Source organism: Lissotriton helveticus, chromosome 1_1 (assembly GCF_964261635.1).
Source record: "Lissotriton helveticus chromosome 1_1, aLisHel1.1, whole genome shotgun sequence".
NCBI classification, from domain to species: Eukaryota; Metazoa; Chordata; class Amphibia; order Caudata; family Salamandridae; genus Lissotriton; species Lissotriton helveticus.
Genome location: NC_136057.1, coordinates 1,854,241,827 through 1,854,266,388, shown reverse-complemented (window position 1 = coordinate 1,854,266,388; position 24,562 = coordinate 1,854,241,827). Strand labels below are relative to the sequence as shown.

Below are 24,562 nucleotides of genomic sequence, written 5' to 3'. Positions count from 1 at the left end.
GGAAGAGAAGTTAATGATTTAAAATAAAATATGATATCCTGGCAAGAGGGCCTCTGAAATTGGTTGAGAGCAAGACAATGCTCCATGATACAGGGTCCGGAACCCTGGCATAACTTCAGGTATTTACCAATAAGGATAGGTGGAAATGGGCAAGGGTGTGTAGTCGTGTATGGATCGTTCATGCGAAGCTCTTCTATACAGCATATACCACAGTCACTTCATAGCAGAGCGGAGGAAGTGCACAAACAATTAATCCCCCATGCAATGGTCATCCTCTTGGTGCAATGATGGGAACCTGTACTAGGTAATTTCATTTTAGGTAAGACATTAGAACAGAGCAGTACTGTAAGAACATTGTCAAACCTTTATTAGTATCATCCAGTAGTTTTCCAAATAATATCTCTTCATAGAGATTTTCGACTTGTATCAGATTAGTGTAATCGGCAAATATGTACTGCTCAAAGGTCTGGAGCTCCTGTTAAACATAAAGGACAAAACACATTTTAAAAGCTGAAATGATACTGAAAATTCACCTGGTGTCTCAGGCAATCAATGATGTCTCTAGAAAGAATTTTGCAGGAGGTGGCGTGAGAGGACAAAAGGCGCCACTGAAAACTTGTGTACTGGTGTGGACACTTGAATATCACTGGTGAAGAGTGTAATAACTTTTTTTATTTTTACGTTTAAGCTGTTATCACAGACTCGTTTCCAAGGCATACGTGTCATTACATAGCAACAATTCCGAACCCGGGTTCCAAAAAAAGAAAGTTCTATGATAGTACGATCGAGCGGTACCTACAAATAAAACCATCAGTATGCGGCAGCCCAAGCAAGCAGATGCATTCGTAATTCACAGCATTCAGGCATAAATCTATTATTCCATACCCATAACATGTAGTAAATTTCCAAGTAGATGCATATGGTACATTTGAATAAATAAGCCAGCAGTGGCGACCAGAAGTCTTTAGGTGCCTGGAAGGGTAGCAGCATATGTTACTGACAGTTCTTCACATAAAGTCATATCTTTAAGTCAGACTTTGAAGAAAGGGGCTGATCATTCTGCATTTACCATAAAGCATAGCTCTAGTGGTCAGTTTTCTATATGAAGCAGGAATATGTTTCAAATACCTAAGCAAAGCAACACAAGGGTTAATCTTATAAGCATGACCTGTCATGGCCTTCATCATGTATATCAGTTGTCCCCAGAATGAAGCCACCCGATTGCAGCGCCGTGCTAAGTGCATAAAGTCCACCTCCAGACCCCTGCAATTTTTGCAATTGATGTTTTGAGTAAGTTCATATCAGGCCATGGTTACTGGAGTGAAATACTTCCTTTGTAAGAATTTATAATGGATTAATCTGTATTTTCCATTAGGGGACGCACCTTTGGTCTGCTGTAGGAGAACCATTCCGCATCCATAATGTGAAACCTCAAAGCCATAACCCACAGTGCCGTTGCTCGAGAATCCTCCTCCTCTACCTCACTCATAACTGCATTACACATTCTGGTTATCAACTTAACCGGTTGAGGAGTTGTCAGTAGACAATAGTGACCACTTCGCCGGCTCATTTGGGAATATTAGGAATGGCTTATGGGTTGCATGGCATATCTTGCCATACGTTAGAGTATCCAGCAACATAGCAGGCGAGTCCCCCGAATATACCTGAACATTCTTAAATCTAGGTTCTATGATCAGATCTCCTAACGTGCAAATTTGTTTGCTGTGATATTGTAGTGGAGGTTTGATCAATCTGCAATGATTAACAATGCTTAATGGGAATGTGAGATGAGTGTACACTGGGGTGGCACACAGAGGCAAGTGCGAGAGGACCCATATTGTACATTTCACAATGTGGATCACTCGTGTGGGTCTAGTGGTCTGGAGACATGTGGCGGCCTCTATCTGGAGAGGGTGAATCAACCTCTTCTAAAGTGTGCAGTGTGGAGCATTTCTGGTGTTGTGTTTCCAATAGTAAATAAACTAAGCTAGTGCTACCAGATAGTAAACTTCCAAATTTGGTGCAGCAAACCCACTCCTACCATAAGGCAACTTATCCCAGGCTTCCGCCCACTCATGCTAGTCGTATCATATGCATTTTCAATTGTTTGAAAAAAGCCTTATTCAAAGAGGAATGAGTATATTTTGAAACAGAGAGAGTAGCTTCAGCAATGTGGCCATATTCATTAACGCCAGCCTATCTGCTAGTGACTGTGGCAGTCTAATCCACCTGTCAATCACTGTGCTGACATTTGTCAGACATTTACCATAGTTCTTGGGTAAGACAGTTGGAATGTTGGGATAGTACCGAATCCCCAGGAACCTAGTAGGATCTGTCTGCCACTATAACGAGAAGTCCAGCGTAGGCTGTGCGGTCGAGCCTGCAAAATGGGCCATAACAGATTCTGACCAATTTATCTGCATTCCTTACCATCTTCCGGAGGCAATGTTCTCTCAAATTATTCGATTTCAGTTTATAGAAGGATTCTGGCTGATTAACAGTGTGTAGCCTGGATATAGTGACAGAAGAGTATCCTGAAACCCAAAGTTAATACCTCTCTGAAGATGATACTCCCTGAGAATGCAGGCCTGCTGAAGAGCATGTGATTGTATGTGTGCTTATCAACTTTGTCTTTGTAAAATATACAGAAACAGTTGACATTGCAAAAGATGTAATCATTTTCTCTACCTGCTCTTATGTGTCAAGTCTATGTCTACTGCTACAAATTTCTTTCTTATGCTCCAGAACATAAAATGCCTCAGGAGATCGATTGGCTGGAGCTAGACTCTCACTCTCACCTCATTAGGGTTTGAGTACAGCATCAACATGTTAATGGTAGACTAGTCACTGTACCATCCTCTCCCTGAAATAATGTGAAAACCACTGGACTCTTAAAGGGCAAAAGGTATAATATACACAATAGCAGAGAATAGATTTACTAACAGTCATGATGATAGCGACGTGTGGGGTGGGGGAATAAAATAGAGTAACTGGGGCAAAACACCCTCCCCGGCAATGCCATTGTCAAAACATTGCTGTTCTTTTCTCCTGAAGCAGTATTTGGACTGCATGCGTGTCTCATGGACTTCATTTAGATGGTCAGCAGTGGTCACTCCAGGAATGCTGCTTTGACACTTCTGTCTAAGTCTAAAGCAAGCAACCTTAGACCAACAATTCTAAACTTCACCAGCTTTATTCAGCTTAGTTTAACTTTTACGAAAAGACATTTAAAATTAATTGTACATGTCTTAGAAAGGGTAACAAATTATTAGGTCACACAATGTCATCCAATTAGCATTTTAACTCATAATCCAAATGAATACACACAACACAATACCTTTGTCGAAAAATAAATGGAAAAAGACACTTGAGTACGTTAATAATACAGCAAAAAAATATATAAAAGCCTAAAGCACTTAACCAGTCCTAAATTCGAAATTTGACACCAGGCGGACACTGTCTCATTGTTAGGCTAATGTCTACTGTCCTACCTGTGATCGGAGAATGGGGTTACACAAAGTACCAAGGTGTTGTGTAAAAGAAGGAGGAAAAACACAGTTTGACCGATTCCCTCGTGGCACACCCCATCAAAGGTAACCCATGCTCTGGAGTTAACGCATTTCGAACCCCTGATTATTTCGGGGTTCTCCTCAGGACTCGGTCGTGGGCTCTGAATTGCAGCGTTGAGTAAATCTGGGAACACTGATTGAAGAAGACGATAGTCCTACTCTTCAAGTTATGAGGCTTTTGGGCAATAGAAAGCATCAAGTCTCTGTTGTATGGTGTGGTTCAAGTTTCCTCAATTACATGAAATCTTTTAACTGGCTGAAAGCCTCCGAATGCCGTGGGAGCAACCTGGTCGGACTCAGTATGAGGTGATCCCTTATTAGTCCCTGTGATTTGGGAGCGGGAGAGAGCTTTTCAATCCATTGCGCTTTGCTGATTCAAACAGGCAGCCTCATTACTTGAAGATTAGGACTATCATCTTCTTCAATCTCCTCAACATCTGCCTCTCCATGGATCACTATAGAGCATCCCTGTCTCCTCAGCTTCCCTCTCATAAAAGAACTTGGTCGGGGCTTCCTAAAACAAAATAATATTTTCTCACAATGATTATGTAAAATGTTAAATATTGAGGGCAAGCTGTTACATTGTGTGCTGCTTCAGGCTATTTTCAAAAGCAGTGCCGTGCAGATTTGTGTAATTTCATGTGAGTTCGGAAGCAATGAAGTATGGGTGTGGGGTAACGTGAAAGAAAAGTTCTTAAACTATATTCCGCGATGCTTATAACATGCTGTAAAGTCAGTATATGAAATTAAAATAGATTTTATGGGAGGGAGCAATTTCACAAAACTCGATGTTCATTGTTATCATTTGTTTTCTAACATTAAACTATGTAAACTTTCAAACATTATATTGATTTTCAGTATTCTCCTTTAAAGTGCTTTTTGCCAGGTACCTACTGCAAACGCTACTGCTTTTCAGAGACACTTGAGAAATAATGTATTTCATTTTTAACAGTAGTGTGACCAGACATGAAATTAAGATGTAAACATGCTGAATTAAAAGAGCATCCTTTTATCCTTTTCATCCTTTTATCCTTTAAAGCGCAATGCCTTTAGAAAGAAGGATATGAAATGTTCCTTCCATATGCAAGGAGGGAGTTGGTTCCAGAGTCTGGATCCAAATAGAGAAATCCTGCAATCTGCTGTGATTTGTATTTTCTGTGGGGGGTTATTATTGCTAACAGTTGATTAGACACCAAGGAAATTGACAGCAGATAGTTTGAGATTTTTTGCCCGAATTATATATTGAAGACATGTATAAACCAGTTTCATTATCTTGACAGTAACCCTGGCTTTCACGCTAAGCCAGTGGATGGATTTCCTAACATGGGAAACAGGGCCTACGTTATGATTTTATAGAAAAAGCATTGCATTGTTTTGTAAGGGGAGAAAGGTTCATTTTTCCTTCTTGCCAGTCCTTTGCCCCAGGGGTATTCTTTTAGCTGAGTGTCAGGCGACATTTACCGCTGGTGCAGGGAGCTGCCCTCAATGCATGACCGCTCGTGACTGAGATAGGGCACTGACTCACTAGCAGCCCTTTGTTAACCAGGAAAGAGCCACAGGTCAAGGCAGTCTGAAATATTGGGTGGACTAGTAGGATCTGGTAGGCAGTCTTGTGCGGTTGCATTTAAACAAGCCTTTGCCAATCACTTTATCCTACCATTCTCAATAACCCCCATACACAACCCCACACACTGTTTGCTAAAACTGTTGTCTCAGAATTCCACAGATGGTCATTATCCTTCTGGAAGGGTAGAGTGGCCCAAAGCACCCTTAGCTCGCCAGAAAGCATCTCGTTGATGCTATACGAGGCGCCCAATAGATAAGCATTACTTTTTTAATTCGGTCATTGCAGTCACCTACCGGTTTGCACGTTGAAGCCAGCGTCCTCTGCATGGTGGGCATCGTGATCAGAACCAGCGCTTCCTGGAAGATTTTCTTCCTGATGGTACTGCTGTCATAGTCATATTGCTGTCAACACAAACACCCAGGCAAGTCGGATTTGGGAAAGAAAGTAATGTTAGAGGAAATGTTACATCAAAACAAAATATGAATACCAATGAACTTTAGACTGTGGTGTTGTATTTTAATACATCTACAATTCATGCATATATATTTGCCATGGACAAAATTCATCCAACCGATAACACTAGCATCAGAGCCAACATTTTAAAACAGGTTTCAATGGATGGCCCCTGACAGGAACATCACAGCGCTCAAACTAACACACAGACCATAAAGAAGAGTGCCTAAAATATTTTTAAAATACAAATAGAAAAAAAAGTAACTGAATATCAAGGCAAAAAAACAACCTAAAATCTGTTACCGATCCATAATATGTCTTTTATTCTCAAGTATAAAATTAGAGGAAGTTTCTGTGTTTGTTTTGCACTGGACAAAAATGCACTGGAGGATCCATAGCCCTTACTGTAAAGAAAAGATATCCAAGTACAGAGCTCCCAGTTTTAGGACTGTCAGGAGCATTGTAATCTTGTAGGGCTCTAGTGAATGAGGTACATTAACCATGGACCAGAACAAACCTTGAAGTTGATGAAGTCAATTGGTGAGGTGATATCAAAGCAGGTAAAAGCTCTCCTCCTGTTGGCCAACTGCTCCCCATCCTCCCTCTGCAGACCCACCAGATGATGTGCTGCCCGTTTCAAAGTGGAGCTGCTGAGTAAGCTTTTGTTTTGATAGTTTCCCCTAGTATTTTGAGTTTTTAGGTTCTTCACTTATGGGAACGCACTCATGCTTTTATAAAGTAAATATAGTAGGTAAAATTTGCTTTTAGCTACAGAGTTGGTAAACATCACTCAAAGTTTCTTGATCTCGCAAAAATGAGCTCTGGGATAAGGTCCTGATGTAAAGGGGAAAGGACATTAATCTTCTTCCTGGGCTTTGAGTCTATCTGAAATAGAAATCTATTGCACGTACTCAATGCTCTGGTTCGGCCGGAGTTAGACATCAATCATCTCAGCCCCTACAGCCTCACCATCAACATTGGAGCAGAGGTCTCTCAGCTGTAAAAGAGGTACATGTGACTGCCCATTCTGCCACAGCATAATGTGACAGCGAAAGACGATGCACCCACAAAAATTGATTATCGCCCACTCTAGCTGGACAACTCCATGAGTCCTCTTAGCAGCAGTGCTGGGAAGGAACGCCACCTCGTCCACACTGAAACTCTACTACTTTCAGAGGTCAATTTCTCTCAACCCTTATCCACCCTGAGGTCTAAGCAGAAGGTCCTCTAATTTCAACACACTATATTGGACTCTAGGCTAGCCTCCCACAACACTTCTTCTCGCATGACCCTTTGTTCTAGACAGTGGCGTAGCTAGGGGGGGGGCGGTCCGCCCCAGGCGGCAATATTTTTGAGTTGGCCGCGGCACTGGAGGCCCGTTGCGACCGCGGCGGCCTTTATCATTTATTTGGGAATGAACACTGTTACCAAATAAATTATAAAGGCGGCCGCAACGGGCCTCCAGTGCTGCGGCCACCCGCGGCCCAGTCAGTAAAGCTGCGCTGCGGACTCGAGTGGCGTGCATACATGCATGCACCTGAACGTCACCTGACTATCTGCACAACACAAACGTGGGACTTAGTTTTGGCAATTTAATTGAAAGCACTGCAGACTGCAGTGCAGGCGGTGCTTTCAATTAAATTGCCAAAAAGTAAGTCCCGCGTTTGTGTGAGTTTCCTCGGACCTCGCCTCCTCCTCACTCCTCGACCTTTGTTGGCCCCCCAGTCCCTGCCTCCACTTCAGGGCATTCAATCTTGTTGTAGCGTACGCGGCGCGTGCGACCGCTACCAATGAATACCCTGGAGTGACAATTGGGCCAGCCCTGCCGCGATTAGAACGTAGCAGTGACGCGTTACGCGCTTCACCGCTACGCTCTCGTGAGGAGTCTATTCCGGCCAGGTGGTGCTTGCAGCTTTGGCCGTTTTGCTGCCTCTCTGTCTCTGGAAGTCATTAGGGTTAACAAAGTTTGAACCGAACCACCCCTGCCTGCCTGCCATAGAGATCCTGCCTGGTGCGAGTGAGGTAAGAGGTTAGAGGAGAGCAGCAGCAGCTTCAGAGGGGTCGGTGGGTGGCTGAGTCTGTGGCTCCAGTGGTAAGACTTGGAATGACACTGCGTAGAGAGAGAATGAGGGATCAGTAAAGATAGGCAGAGAGAGGAAGGTTTGTTGAGATAAATAGCCAGATATGAGATGAGGAGAGAAAAAGATCATGTTCCCGGTGGAGTGGGACCTTCTAAGGTAGGGGCCTTGGGCAATTGCACACTTTGCCTGAGGGTGAGTTTGCCCTGTTGGAATTTAATCTTGTGATCTGCAGGTCATACCAAGAGCAAATGTTTAACTTCACAAACCAAGCACAAATGTGGATAGTTTTTTGGCGTGGTGCTGCTATTACTTGCAGGAAGCAAGCTCCCGGTGAAGGGAAAAGCAGAAAACGTCAGTGTACATGTGTGCTTCAGTGACCACATTGCTCGTCCTGTGGCTCAGAGAGTTACCTATGACATGTACACTTCATGCAGGTCCCCAGTCCCATAGGCTGCGTGCGCACCCTGAGGAGAGTAGGCGCAGACGTTGCAGCCACGTGCCCCCTACCTCAGCGGGCCCCTCTTTCCCGCCCAAACGGATTGTCAGGAAACAAATATTCTGTGTTAACAAATATCACGGGGTGTGATATTGCATGATCTGCGCTCCTGCTGTCTTTGATTCCTGGAAGTGTGGTGGTGTTTCACTTCCTCTCTCCTGTGTAGACATGCCTTTTTCGAAATCTAAAGTAGGCACGCGTTGCCTTCTGGGGCAAACCTGCCCACCTCTTGTGCTTTGTCGCCAGCCTGTTATTTGTATGTAGCGCCACCAGTGTGGTTTCTGAAGCATCGTAGCCTCGCCTTCAAAAAGTGTGCGTGTCCGTGTGTGTAAAAGTGTGGACACGTAAGATGTAGATTGCCGCAGCCTGTGTAAGTGCTGACGTGTGCTATTGATAGCTGTGAAGGTTTCAGATTGCTATGTGTGGCACTCTAATTCAGCGAAATCTCGGGTTAAATACATTCACTTTATATACTACAGGGTGCAGGCACAGAGATACAGGTGCTAAGCTAAGCACCACGTCTGCGGATTCCATCATGATGGGGCTCCCAGTGCAGACGCCCAAACTGTGCCTCCACCTCTGCTTCTGTACAGAAATTACTTTAGCTGGAAATGGGAGGAAGTAGTAGTACTGTGTAGAAACAGACCAGGATGCAGGACTCCACATGCTGAAAGCTTACTGGTAGTTCTGATCTGTGCATGACTGTGCACACTATTGGTCCTAGGACTCAGAATAGCCTGGTGCAGAAGAGGAATTCCCCCTTGGAAATGGTGTTTTTGACCATGGGAAGTCTAGTGCACTTTAATCACGCAACATGTAACCTGCCCTATACTACTCACTGTTTCCTTCTTGTATGTATGCTTTCAAAATTTCATTGTAATTATGAGTGACATTTCAACGTCTAGGAGTCACACTTTCTCACGGGCAAAAATTTAAATCACTCAATAAAGATGAAGGTAAAATATGAATACCAGAAATTACACCCGTTTGATTATGGGGAAACTAACATTTTGAAACAGGTGCAAAGCAGCTGATCTTTGCAGCATGCATTTTAACCCTATATGCACAATTTAATGGAGAGTCAAAACTGCTACTACAAACAAGTAACTATCGAGTAGGGGCTTTTACACCCATGTCTAAGTCCATCATCCTGTCTTCCCGCTCAGCCGCAGGTGCGGCTGAACCACAAGTAAAATGATCTCTGTTGCAAAAGCAATAGCCCACTGAGCGGTCAACATAAAATACAATTCCTGATGTCAAGCTGTAGATGATGGATCCCTGAACAGTGTCATGTATGTGCATGTTTGCATTGTGCCGAGGGGAATTGTTCACATAGCTCTCTGATGGATGTCACATGCGGTTTTTCTGAGTCCCCAGATAGATCATGCTAACTATTAGCGGCAATACTACGTGTCTCTCGGACATCTTTAAAGTGCTCGCCATCCTTTCCCCCCACCCCAAGGGACGGCAATCTGAGGGATAGCCCCAGGCGCCACAAGCTCTAGCTACGCCTCTGTGTCGCAATGTTGCTGCAATATACGTATTTTGGTGCCACAAACACGCCCATCCTTTATACTAATTCAAACCAACATTTTAAAGCAGCACCTAAAAAATTACTGGTAAAAATGTCAGAAAACACAGATATTTTCATGTACATTTCCAAGTTACCTTCAGAACACGCAGCTTCACTTTATCAATGGCAGTTGACATTTTTTGCGGGTCTCCTTTGCTGGCGTGAGAGAGGAGTTGATTGAATGTGTACACTGCATTTTCCATGAGCTGAAGAGGTTAGAAGACATACAGAAACTGTGATATCCTGTGCCATCACAAGACCTCTAGACGTAAAAATAACAATATTCACGGTACTCTGATGTATACTGCACTGCGATAGGCACTTACCACTGTTTTAGCACCTAGGGTCTGCTTATGACAGAAAGGTTAGTGGTTAAAACATGCATATCCTACTCCCACCAAGTATTAAACTCTTCCAAGAGGTAAAATACTTGAATAACTTCTTAAATCAGAATTCTTGCAGATCATTCAGGGTTACTGCATCAAAACTCTGGAACAGCCTGCCTCTGGATGCCCGCCAAATAACAGAACTTCTCCCTTTTAGGAAACGGATTAAAACCTGGCTGTATCCAAAATGCTAAACGCCAATTACTCATTTGTTCATCTCCTACTGCATTTGTCTTAAAGAGTTGTTCTCAGCGCCAGGATACCTGCAAGGTGACAGTCTGCGCTTTATAAATGTTTTAAATAAATAAATAAAATAAAGTGCACTTCTTAAACCTATTGTTTTCAGGAAGGGTGCTGTGTTCTTACACCTCCAATAGGGGAACCACTTGATAAAAACAAATATGCTGACTGTTTTGCTCATAAAAGATTAGCATTTTATAAAATAAAATTCTCACTTATTTAGCACTTACATCTACCCTGAGATCAAAAACTGAGATTTAAAAAAAAAATGTAGTACTAAAGTGGAAGGATGTGACATGACAGCATGTAGGAACAGACATTAATATTAATGCAGCGGCAATGGTCTTTGTCCCTCTTTGGGCACAGCTGTGAATGCGGAGATGGAGACCTGTGCGGGAGAGCAGACCTCCATATCTTACAGTTTACACTTGTCGAAGAGTTGTTGTCTGCACCCTCACTGACCACAGACCTTACTGGTCTTCAGCACCATACACGTGACAAAAAGAAAACTATCACACCCCTTCCCTCCCATACAGAAGCCACCATGTAAGGAAAAGGCAAGGCATCACTCACCTTCCTCCTTTACTGCAGCAGACACAGGAGGAAAAAGAAAAATATCACAAACCTTAATTCTTTAGAGTAGCAGTAGTCAGACACCCGAGGGAAATGCAAGGCACCACAGACCTTTCTAATTTACAGCAGCAAGTAGACACACAAGGGCAAGTAAAGGCACCACACACCTTACTCCTTTGCAGCTACAGACAAACTAATTGGAGGACGATCAACCAAAATTTCAGGGGTAAAAGAAGTGACATCAAGCATCGGCTAAACCCCTGATGGTGTTACAGGTCCTTGCACACCAAGAGCACATCATACAGTTGGAGCACTCCTCGAAGACCAAATTTATGACCTTTAACATAAAGAGGCCAAATAGGAGTAGAACAGGGGCGGCCCCTCTGCTAAGGCGGAGGAGCGCCGCCCCACTGCTCATTGAGCAGTGCAATTAAAAAAAATAATAATAACAAGAAGTTAATATAATTTTATTTTTCTGTGCCACTCAAAACCATGTTAGGTGTGGGAGGGAGCAGGAGTGGTTTGCACTCCATAAGTGCGCATGATGGTTTGGCCGGCCATTTGGGGCCGGCCAATCAGTCTTGCTCACTTAGCATGTTCTCCACTGGGCTGTGTTGCACAGTCCCGTCATGATTGGCTGGGACAGTCCAGGAGCCTGGGTTCTTCTGGTGCTACAGAGGGAGGACGGAGGAGAAACGTGCAGCGCAAAGAAGGTACGCTTATTTACTTTTTCTTTGTTGATAAATTCATGTAAATTTTAAACAACAAATACATAAAGTCAGGGCACTCCACAGAACTCATCATATAGTCAGCCCCAGGAGTAATTGAAACTAAATAAAACATCTCCCAGGGTCATTGATGCTGGAACTTGGAAGACTTTGAGTGGCACAATTTGTCATGCAACTATGGGGGCTTTACTCGGGCCTGCACAACTCTGGGAAACTCCTGACAAAGAGACAAACACGTATGGCAGCACCCAAGCCCTTTTGGGGTACCACCATAACCAATATGCGGATATGATGCCAAATGCAGGAGCTTATGTGGTGCAGCTTCTGGTCCATGGTGTTTCCTCGGGGCGCAGTTAAAGCTGGTGGAAACAACATCGATAGGTGGCTTTCTAAAATTAAAATATGTCTGTCATCAATAGGATTTTTTTTAATAGTGTTTGTTTCTTCTGGTGCTTTCCTCCAACCACCAGGGGAGCGGGAGCATGTGGTCTTTCGGCTTCTACGTTTCCAATGGCATTTTTCTGGATGGTGTAAAGATGCGTTTCACAGCCCTTGAACACTTCTGTTCTCTCCCTGCCTGTACTCCCCAATTACTTAGGTTCCTGGCCACCTGGTTGGTGCCTTTGTGAACAGCAAGAGTCTGGGATGACCACTCCCGGACGTTTACAGAATAAGTCCACAGATGTCCAAGGCGAACCCTACCTTCCGGGTCTCCAGCGAGCCCACTCTCCAATGTGCCCAAGAGGGAGGCCTGGGAGCTAGAGTAATTAGCTCTGGAGTCAAGAGTCAACAATAGCCCAAGGCTACAAGTCCAGGGTGGGTACCTCCACTCCAAATAGGGATTCTTCAACACAGTGAGTTCATCCTTTTCTCTTCTCTGGTTCATCCGCTTCAAAAAGGATTCTTACTTGTGCAAAGTTTGAGATGGACAGTTCTAGAATGTGGCCATATTCAATCCAGAGATGCCACATCACCCCTACACCCCCTTAATACACTTCCAGGGAGCAGCCCTTTCACTGTTCAATCCCCCTGCAGAGCATTCTGGGAACTTTCAAAATGGCTGTTGGAAACAAGATTGTATAAAAGACTCCTCTCAGTCAGATCTGGTTTCTTGCTTCCACGACTTCAAAGGAAACCCCTGGGGTGACTAGAGCCAGAAGTGGGCTTGTCCGGTCTGTCTTTGTCTAATAAAAGAACATCCTACCAGTGCTAGTCAGAGAGAAGAAGCTAAACCTATGGATATTTCTCCCCTATTTCTCTCTCAGAGGAAAGATAATCCTATCAAATTGACCTATGGTCCATGTTCAGGGAAAGACTTTGAACTGCCAGCTGGCCAGCAGAATAAATAAATCAAAACTTGAATCCCAGTAAAGTTTTCATAGGGAAATGTGTCCAATTTTTAAAGTTCATAAACGCATTTAGGACAAGACTAACTCTTAATATGCAATTTAAGACCTATCAAAATATAAAAATTGTCACATCAATGGCTTTCTTATGTAATGTCAATCAAAAGTTACATCTTAGGCACATTTTATGTACGGTGTAAAAAGAGATTAACAGCTACAGATTCTACAATTCAGGAAAGAAGAAAGGGGGCATTTCTTCATTGATCACCAATTTAATTAAAAGGTCTTAGCAGACCCTACCAATTTAATCTGGGTCCTATCTGGGACAGCTCGACCTGTGCACAGATACCAGGATGAGATAGATAAGCAGTGCCTCACTCAGCCTCTGCACATATACACATGCATTTGAACCCATGACCTGTGTAACTGCTAAGTGCTACTTACCCCAGCTGCAAACAACAGCTGCCCTGTTAAAAGGAAGGCACAGCTCAATCAATCAATCAATCAATCAATCAGAGTACTTGTAAAGCGCGCTCCTTACCCGTGAGGGTCCCAAGGCGCTGAGGGGAGAGGGGGGTGCTGATACTGCTCGAAGAGCCAGGTCTTGAGGAGTCTTCTGAAGGCCAGTAGGTCTTGGGTCTGCCGTATGTGGGTAGGGAGGGTGTTCCAGGTCTTGACGGCGAGGTAGGAGAAGGATCTGCTGCCGGAGGTCATTTGTTGGATGCGGGGGACAGCGGCGAGGGTGAGGTTGGCAGAGCGGAGCTGGCGGGTGGGGGTGTGAAAGCTGAGTTTGCTGTGCAGGTAGGCTGGTCCAGCATTGTGGAGGCTTTGTGTGCATGGGTGAGGAGCTTGAAGGTGATCCTCTTGTCGACAGGGAGCCAGTGTAGGTCTCTCAGGTGGGGGGTGATGTGGCTGCGGCGGGGGACGTTGACGATCAGTCGGGCGGAGGCGTTTTGGATGCGTTGTAGTCGTCGTAGGTGTTTGGCTGGGATTCCTGCGTAGAGTGCTTTGCCGTAGTCCAGTCTGCTGCTGACGAGGGCCTGTGTCACCGTTCTTCTTGTTTCGGTCGGGATCCACTTGTAGATCCTGCGGAGCATGCGGAGGGTGTTGTAGCAGGAGGAGCAGACGTTGTTGACCTGCTTAGACATGGAGAGGGAGGAGTCAAGGATGAATCTTAGATTGCCTGCATTGCCGGTGGGTGTTGGTGCTGTTCCCAGTGTGGTGGGCCACCAGGAGTCGTCCCAGGCTGAGGGGGTGGGTCCGAGGATGAGGACCTCTGTCTTGTCCGAGTTCAGCTTCAGACGGCTGCTCCTCATCCAGTCGGCGACGGCCTTCATTCCCTCGTGGAGGTTGGTTTTGGCGGTGTGTGGGTCCTTGGTGAGGGAGAGGATGAGCTGGGTGTCGTCAGCATAGGAGATGATGTTGACGTCGTGATGGCGGGCCACTTGTGCGAGGGGGTCCATGTAGATATTGAACAGCGTTGGGCTGAGGGATGAGCCCTGGGGGACGCCGCAGATGATGTCCTGGCTTCGGATCGGAAGGGTGGGAGGTGGACGCTCTGGATTTTGCAGGAGAGGAAGGACGTGGTCCAGTCAAGAGCCTTCTCTTGGATTCCAGCTTCTAAGAGGCGTGTCTTTACAGTGCGATGGCAGACCGTGTTGAAGGCGGCTGACAGGTCCAGGAGGATGAGGGCTGATGTTTCGCCGTTGTCTAGTTGGCGCCTGATGTCGACTGTGGCGGCAATGAGGGCTGTCTCGGTGCTGTGGTTTCGTCTGAATCCGGACAGGGACGGGTCCAAGATGTTGTTGTCTTCCAGGTGGCGGGCAAGTTGCATATTGACGATTTTCTCGATGATATTGCAGCTCTCTTAGATATTGCCTTGGACCACAACTCTTGGACCTCAGGATCATTATGGTCTCCACCCGTCCCCTCCTACATGTCCTCGACCTCCCCTACAGTAGCTCTTTTTCACTTTCTATTCTATACGTCCCCCTCACTCTCTTCCCTGCCAACTACCTCTTCTCTCTTACTTTCTTCAGGTTTATCTCTTTTCTTAACTATCCATTTTGAATTTGGGTCTTCTTGTTCTCTTTGCCTAGAGTGCTTCTTCACATTTGAACTCCTATGCAATGCCTCTTGTCATACGCGGCCGGCCCGTCATGGGTTGTAGGCGACTTGCTGTGTAACGTCTACATTGATAATTAACACCTGCACTTCATATGCCTACCATAAACTATGCGGCCGGCCCTGCAAAGGGTTCTAGGCAATGAGCTGTGCACAGGTAGACCCTCCCTCTGGTTTTCCCTTTAAAAAAAAAACAGATTTAAAACATATGGTAGGCACTGGCAGGTACAGCTCAAGTCAATTTTACATAGAAACATACAGTGGGAGGGACTCCATTATAGAGACTCACTCACAGCAGAGGTCTAAGAATCCGGAGGTCCAAAAGAAGAAAGAACATATTTTTTATCAGTCAAAATCCATTTCCTCACACAGAGATACAGAATTGAAAGCCAGGGGTAGCAGTGGTTACCTTGGTGACGCGTGATGTCCTTGCACACACGAGGGAAAGGAACGGGATCACACACCTTACCCTTTTACAGCGGCAGACACATGAGTAAAAGGTGATGGATAGGCACCACACAAACACAGCACCGTACTATAAAACACAGGACATTTAAATGATCCTTGTGCGATTGAATGTGTACACCATCACAGCAACCCAAGGGTTAGCTAATTTTCATACCTTGACAAGAAATGTGTTTTGTTATGATGCAACTGTTCATGTTGGCTGTATGTCTTTACTGTGGGGACACATATATAGTGTGAACCTAGCTGGCAGTTGAAACGCTGTACACAAAACATGCATGTGTGATTCAAGGCCAGCTAAAGAATAAACAATAACAATAAGCTTCCCAATGCATTCTAATCCAGATGAAACAACCCATAGGGTTCTGTTAGACTCGCCATATTTATTGATTAACTGCTGGCATCAATAACTGGTTCATTTAAAGACCCAGTGCATCATTCATAATAACCTTCAAAATATTTAGTTCTGGTAGTGCGCAACCAGTTTAGGATGTGTGAAACAGGAGTGAACACGTTGCATACGATCGCTCTTAATCCTGGATCATGGAGGAGATGATGTAATGGTAGCTTGAAAAGTATTTTTCACACTCACGTCCACAATGTTTGATACTGGTGTGTATCATCTGCATACTTGTAATGAATCCAATGCAAGCAAACAATATCAGCCAATCAGCTTATATATATATTTATGTATGGAATACATGGCGGCCAAGCCCTGGAGAAGACTCCTGGCATGTAGCGACGATAAGGCACTAAAGCTGTACCACCCTACAACAGCATTAGTCTTATTCTTGCCAATAAAATACTGAATCTCACAAAAGATGGATTTACTTACCTAGAATACCCAAAAGTGTCACATCACTCACTGGATTGAATGACTTACAGCTTTTCCTATATCTTTTTATTTTAATTACACATTGTAAATAGTACAAGCAACACAAAAGGGAAATGTATTTATGCATGAAGTAAAGAGGAGAAGAGGCAGAAAGGAGTCAGATTAGAAGGGAGTGCAAAAAGGAAAGAGCAAGATATCCATTTTTACATCCCCAGTTTGCAGTGTATCGCCCTCCTATGGCAGATTTTCATTTCTGGTTGACATCAAAATGCATACAAATTATTCTAGCGATAGAATGGCTTCCTATCCAGACATTGGGGCCCTGGAACACAGAGGTACCTGGGAGGACATGGAAGAACCTCGCACCATTAATTTCATGGCTGATTAACGTGTCAGACAGTGGCTTCCAATCAACTAGGTCATCTGCCAATTTATTACCTGTTCTAACAATGGTCATGTGGATTTCATGTGCTGAGATCCACTCACTTAGGTCTGTGCACCATGAATCAAAAACAGGGCAACCTTCCTGCAGCGAGTGAGCTGTAATCTGTCTTTAGCAAGAATGAGGCCAAGGCATGTCATGCAGTATTTCATACATGTTCTCTTTGTCAGTTTAAGGTGGAGGTCCAGTATATAGTGGCACAAGTCCACTTTGACCATCAGCCCATCCACCGATTGCACGTGTGACCCTGCATGGCCAGATCATATGGATTAGGTCTGCCCCATTCTCCCTACATCTAGGACAACTCCCCATGTAGTAATACGGGTTTTGAGGTGAGGTAGGTTCTTTGTTAGGATGTAAATCGTCTAAGGTAAAATCTAGGGATACTGCTTGCCTTTTCATATGTGCCAATAACCTTTTCTTCTCTTTGTCAGTAAATTGGGCATGACCAATTCTCCCCAACTTTTAGCTCCCAAGGTGAGGGTGGGTTTAACTCTCAACAGCGCTTTGTATGTTACGGCCGGAGGTCTACCACCACCACCTTGACACTATTTTTTTCAGCATGTCTGATTCCAAGGTCTGCCATGAAACCCTGTTACATGTCTCCTACTCCCCATGACTAGCTGGCAAATAACAGGAAGTGGCCAGCATGCACCTCCAAACTTGCTTTATCGATTGTACACAGAGTGTCCTCACCACATGTGACTCCCATCAAGGAATAGCTCCCCTCCAACTAACCAGCCACAAGAGGATTCTTTCTACACCACGTTGGTGGCAACTGCAAGAAGGGCATCTGTCATATACCAAATTTAGAGGTTTATGTGCCGAGTCATACTGGTTTTTCACAGTGCTGCCCATTGCGGTGGATGCCTTTTTGCACCTACGTTCTTGACATCCATCTACCCAGTCAGAGGCTGTACCAGTAGTGTGATTGCCCATTCTTGATGATCTTCAACTTCGCTGGAAAGAGAATCGTGTATTTTAAACCTGCTTCCATAGTCTTCACATTACGCCTTTATAAGATTTTCTCTGCTGCTGCACTGTGCTAGTGAAGCCTGGAAAGATTTGGATCCTTATGCCCTTGAACTGCGAGTCTCGGCCAGTCCTGGGCAGTGTCCCCATTTCAGAAATTTGGATATCTGCATTCCAGGTTTTGATGGTGGTGCATGGGCTGTGTGAGCACAATTTATGGAGAACCGTTTTGATTGGCCTCTCTGGTGCAGCATGTCTAGTGTACATTTTTCTGGAAACAGTTCCACCAGTTAATATTAAAGAAATCCCAGGGATCTGAGGCTGTTGCAGGAAAAGCTTTTCAAATAATCCACTAGCCTGGTTTTCGGCCATGTCGTGGTCTCCTGAAGGTTGATAATTGTAGCACACGTATCAGATAGGTAAGGGGATCCACCAACTCCTCAGTTGTTTTCGTCCAGTCTGCAACTTTGCAAAGATCAGCCCTCATCAGGGTCCTCTCAACTGAAACAGAGTCCATTTTGTGCTCCATGGTCGATTAGAGAGTTTTTATGGTCACCAGCAAATCATGGGGTGTAGGTTTGTGGGATACATCCCTCACTTCTCCAAGCAGCACTGTTGGTTCAATTAGTGCCTACTGGTCAGCCGAGTGGTGCATGATCTTATTCTCTGCATTTGTCCACTAGAATAGTGGAAAAAAGCATTCAATGCATTTCCATCTATTCACAAATAGTGAATTATGTGCCTGGGGAGAGGTCAGTTGATTTTTGGTCACTTCGCATAGCTTTGAAGTACATGATAGCAATTTGTTTTTAGGTAATAGAGTGGCGCCTTCAATGTGAATTTGTAAGTGAAAGTTCACTATCATCAAAGAAGGGCATTTGGAACTTACTCATACCAAGAACAGAATGCATAGTGATTAGTGTCAGAAAAAAAGCTATGTGAGTTAAACAGTCGCTGCTCGCCAGTATTGTGATAGCTATGTATTTGAAAAATAATTAAACTATATATATATATATATATATAAATATATATGTGACCAAGACCACGGACGTGGGCGAAACGTGTCGTTTTTTCTGCCAAAAATAAAAAACGTACTTGCTTCAAACTGCTGTGGGCTCGCCTGAATTCCTTTTCCTTGGAATCCTTGGATCGTGATATATATATATATATGAAAAAGAAAGAGTTGCCTCCAATGAGATCGCCACACTCAGTAAGTTTTTTATCCTTTTAATCAGAGAGGCAACACAGCAGCACCATCAGCTAACGCCCAGCTTGAATGTCTTAGCCATACGCGTTTCGAGCGTTCAGACGCCCTTGTTCACTGGCAGAGTCGAAGAGCAGATGAGGAAAATCACACGCATTAAAGTTATTGTAGGGTGGGATTCAGGGGCACGGTCAAGATCCTGGGTATCATCCGCAATGTTTTATATTGTGTTTGAATGGGCGACTTACAAATGATGCATTGATTGTGACCGGCATTAAGTTCTTGTGCTGAGGTGGTATGGGCTACCCTTACCCCAATTTCATTATTTAAGTCATGTAGTATAAGTGTGGTGCGCAAGGAGGGAAGAGGCTGTGTCTTATTTGCAGCAACTTGTATATTGTCCATGTCGGGAGCTATGCATTTTCTTTTTAGGTTTTGCCCTGGGCGTTGCAACTGCGTAGCAGTTGCTCCGCCCACGGCGAAATCTCATGCTCCTACATATGGGCTTTGGTTCCGCCTCTGTCTCCCATTGGCTTGCTCCATAAATGGAGGCTAGCCATTGGGAGACAGAGGCTGTCAATCACGCTTTCTCGTGAAAACGCGATTCGGGGGCGTTTTTCGGTCTTTTTTTAAGTCCCGCCCCTTTGTCCTGGGCCGCCCTGTCATTGGCTGCCGGCCCGGGACACCCCCGTGACGTCATTCCCCGGGCCGCGCTGTGATTGGCTGGCCGGCCCGGGACCTGACTTGTTTTCCATTTCAAACACTGTGACAATTGAAACAAAGTTTCCTTGTAATTTTAAGAGTTTTAAATTCATTAGACGCACTGGGAACCCATTGGGCAGCGGTTGTAAGGAAGAGCAGTCCACAGATGCGATCCATGCCTCTTTGGTAAATCTGAGTACGAGGGCGTTCTGCCAACCTCGTCCCTACCCCCGCCCTTCCACGGACTATATCACAGCCGAAGGCCCAGGCAGCGGGCAGCAGCTGTTCCCAGACTCTCCGCCAGTCTTAAAATGGCCGCCGTGCCGAGGACTCGCTGAGCAGTGCGCCCCCTCCGCCGCCGCTGCTGCTTCCTTTCCGGCTTCCTCCCCCGCCCGCTGCTGCCGGAGCTGCCATCCCTGGAAACCTCGGTCCGTATAGCGCTGCCTCAGAGCCTTCTGCGGCGAGGCGCTCCGGCGAGGGCTGGGCGGCACCGTTAGCATCGCGACTGTCAAACGGCGGCCCATCCTCCCCGGGCCCAGCAGCAGCTGCAGAGGCACCGGTGAGAGGTGAATGCGTCTCCCGGCGCTATTGTCCTGAGGGTGTCTGGTTCCGGCTCTAATCACCCCACTCAAGGCACGGACACTAAATGAGGGCCCTTTTCACAAACAAAGAAGGGGGGTGGGGTTGAAAAGTTTCATTTTCTTCTCATTGTTATTGTTTAACGGGCAGTTTTATTCTTTTTTTATTTTCTCTCCTTTAATATTATTTACCCCTTCTGCCAACAATGAAAAAAAAATCCATCCGCTTCTGTTACAGATGAAACTCCTCTCCCGAGTGACATCCTTTACTGGATAACCATGAACTGTCACCGCTTTATGCCCAATTCCTTTTAATTAACGATGCATGCATGTTTCAGAGGCCCAGCAAAGTATGATCATGACTAGCGGTGCGTTTTAAAAACTGAATCGCTAGGAGAAATAAGCACTCGGGATAAATGTTTTAATGCATTTTTATTATTGTTGGTAAGGGTTTTCCATACAACAGACTTTGTTGTGTTGTTATACGGTGCCTTTGGGCAAACGGTAGTTGTATTTTTAATGCTTTTGTACGTAAGATGAATCCTCCCTCTCCTATTCTGTAAATACATGAATAATTTATATGTTGAATGGCTTACGGTCTGCATGTGAAAATGGTGTCGTAGTCATAGGAAGCACTGCCATCTCGAGCACCGAAACGCACATTAAGTATTCCGTTGTTGCTCTTATTCTGTGGAGTGGACAGGGGCGCATTTATTCGAGAAGCTCCCGTTTGACGGGGTAAATGACGATGAATGCACCTTCCTTGCTTATTGGATGCTATGTTGATCATTTTGTATAGGGGTTTGTGCCAGCATACGTTCGCTTCAAAGCGCTTAGACGGGAACCGGGGGTGGGGAGGGGGACGGATGGAAAGTTGGAATAGCTAGTTATTGACTACTGCGTTGGTGTAAAGAAAAACTCGACTTATTTAGATTACATTTGAAGACCAGTTGTGTCTTGGAGAGGTCTTGAAAATGAGTCAGAAAGTGGTTGTTTGGATTAAACCGGTCGGCGTTAATCGGTGCCGTCGATATTTATTGTCAAATAGGTATAATCGACAGCAGGCTGCAGTCTTTTTCTTGCACACTGTAGTTTCATATAGAGCTGTCATGTTGAAAGTAGGATATACTTACGTTTCTGTAAGCCACCTAACACCTTTTGAAAAGAAGAAAGCACTGCCATCCTGCAGTATAGTGATCTGCATAAACTCTTGAGCAGGGTACTGAGCCCAACCCTTTTGAGGCAACTTCTGCCCACTTTAAAGTGCATAATTAGCAACTGGACTGTCTAGTGCTGTCATAAACTGGGAAACAAATCTACAGGCCCTCCTCAAATCAAGGTCAGATCACTAGCAGAATGTAATTTAATGAAAAAATGTCTTTTTTTTGTTTTACTTTCTTTAGAGGGGGGTGAGGTTGGCAGGCTTGCAGGCTCACTGTACCTCATTCGAAAGGGGGATGAGGGAGGGGGGTTTCATCATTAGAGGGAGGCGGGCCCAGTCTGAAGAGATGTCAGAGAGGGGCTGTTTATGTAACACGGAGACATCCCTGACACTAATCACAGTATCTGCTTAGCTGGCTGGTGAGGCTGTTGAAGATCCACTCCTATGTCAGGAAGGCCTGACATGCAACTACGTCCTCTGCACACGCCAACGTTGGAGCCAGCTACCTGTCAAGCATTATCTCCGTTTCTCCACAGGCAGTCCATTTCTAGTCTCACCCTCCTATTTGTTTCGGACATCGTTCGGACGTGGCTGAGCATGCCTCCCAATGTGGTGCTAATGGTATCCGAGCAAAATCCTTTGGGACATGGAAAAGGTGTCATGCGTCATACGGAATGGAAGTTTGTGCGAGAGCACGCTGTGTCCCATTGATTCTTCCATTGCTTGCCTGTCCGTGTCAGGTGTGCCAGCTGCATTGTTAGTGACTGCAGAGGCTATTGGCAATGTAAATGACAATGCCATTTATTTATCTGTTTTCAAAACCAACACATAAATAAAAATGCTGTCATTTACAATGCCAATAGCTCTAACTTTTCCAAAGGCGAAACCATTGCATTGTAAATGTTTGTTTTCTGTTGTGTTGGCCTTGTGTCTGTGTCGTGAAGGTTAAGTCACCCTTAGTGACAGTGAGGCAGAAATGTGTAACATGAAATACATTGAGGTATCTTTCTAGGTTGATTTGTATAGCATCACTCCTTATTCAGACCTTGTAGAACAGACAATTCATTGCCATAAAACACGGACAGGTGTGACTCTCTGAATTCAACTCCCGAATACCCCTGGCACTTACCTCCTGCATATCATTTTGGGCCTTCTGCTCTACGAGGTCAATGTGGTAGAACTTGAAGCGCCTCTTGAGGTCCTGCAGCTCTTCGCGCAGCAGATTCAACTTCAAGTAACATGGCTCCATCTTCACTGAGCTTGAGGCAAGGTTTTCCAACTGTGCCAAACTCTGTGGATAAACCAGAGCGCCATGTTTATTTCTGGTGAGAAGACACAAGGAGGAAATGTGTGGTGGAGAGCAATGGAAGGCATGATGGCTTATGGTGGCAGAGGATGTCTTAAAGAGGAGTAAGTAGGAAGAGAAGAGATTGGAAGGAGCTGGAACAAGAGGGGGAAAGGCAACTGAGAAAATGAGCTTTTCCAATAGCATGTTGCTAATAATAAAGCACAACTAACTTACCAAATAAAACAGTGGACCCACAAAAAAGGACAAGCATAGATTAAAGCCTAAATTGTGTTGTGTTACTTGTTATATATTACACTCTTCTGCCTTTCAGTGCTGATGGAAAACCGGGACTGGAAGTTAAAGGACTGCCCCACACATTACAACTATACATTGGCTATATATAAATGTCAGGTTTTATTGTTATAGTGTTCAATCTGTGGTTCAGCCTGATTCTGAGCGCTCACAATTTGACAAATTAAGGAACTGAAACATCGTATAATTAAATGACTTGTCAGGATCTCACTTATTGGTCTAATGGGGGAGAAGTGAAGTCATGGAAACACTTCTATAAGTGCACCATTGCTCAGTCATCTCCCCACCCACACTCTGAGCCAAGAGTCAAACACATTTCTGGAGCCCAAACAGTGTCCTGTCAACTGTGCCAAGACATGTTGTGTCATCGTGTCGTAGAAGGAGAACCTAGGACCGGGCAACTGCTGGAACATGAGAGAATACTTCCAAAACCATATACAAGGCGTGGAGCCATTTTAATGGATTACACACATAGAAAGCGCAGGACTCATGACTTTAACTGCCACACTTCTTTTTTCTCGGTTGGGACTACAATTTATTTTGAAAACAAAGTAATTTAATGGAACATTAATGACTATTTTTTTTCTTACATAAACGTGAATACAAACAAAAATTAAATGCAGCCTCAACTTAGACAGTCGTTTAACAGATGGTGTACAAATGGTTATATGTGTTTTTTTAGTTTTTTTTTTAAAGTATAAGCGTACCCACCTGGCTCCAATGAGAAGACAGCAGCTTGGACCCAAACAATGTAAGGGAGCAGTGGAAGGCTGTGTGATTATTGCCTTCCTATGGGCTGGCAACTATGGGACTCAGGACGTGTGATGGGTACCAGACTCGGAGCCAGAAGCGGATGAACACTGGCTGTGTGTTGGGGACTGTTATGTTGAGTATTTTGGTGGGTTCAACCACCATTTTAACCCATAGAGGGGTGTTTTGAATTCGGCCCTTCCCATCCGGTCGGAGAGAGTGAAGTAGGGACCGAAGCAAATAAATAGCCTTGGGGATCATGACCCAAGGCAGTGAAACACAAGCACCACGTCCTGTAATTATTCACAATAGCGTGCAAGATGCCCGTTCGCATCCACGGGCCTCTTTGCTTCAAGTGAGCGAGCAACATGGACTAGCCTATGTGCAGGTGGACGGAACCCCTGGCTCTGTGTCAGGGACTGCTGTGGGCGGGCAGATGTGGATTCTTGTCTGTTGGATGGATAAGTTAGCATTGGGGTACTGTCTGTGTGTTGGGGGAAGCAGTATAACACTGGCACATGATGGATGGGGACAAGCCTGTACGTGGGCAGCTTTGAAACGCTGGCTGTGTGGTGGAGACTGGCCAGTGGAACGGCGGCAGCTTTGAAACGCTGGCTGTGTGGTGGAGACCAGCCTGTGGACGGGCATCTGTAGAAGGTTGTCAATATGATGGGAGACCAGAATGTGAGTGAGCAGCTTTGGAAGGGTTGATGTGT

General features: G+C 44.9%; 1 protein-coding gene across 2 annotated transcripts in view; it reads right to left on the bottom strand.

Moving 5' to 3' along the window:
* The window catches only part of NIBAN1 (niban apoptosis regulator 1), a 457,319-nt gene that overhangs the window by 3,861 nt on the left and 428,896 nt on the right, over positions 1-24,562 (bottom strand). For both annotated transcript variants that reach the window (XM_078641438.1, XM_078641441.1), the window contains 4 exons: positions 22,626-22,787; positions 9,835-9,945; positions 5,430-5,537; positions 364-475 (listed from right to left, as the gene is read on the bottom strand). In XM_078641438.1, the coding sequence (XP_078497564.1) occupies positions 364-475; positions 5,430-5,537; positions 9,835-9,945; positions 22,626-22,787 (493 nt within the window). The remainder of the gene's footprint in view (positions 1-363; positions 476-5,429; positions 5,538-9,834; positions 9,946-22,625; positions 22,788-24,562) is intronic.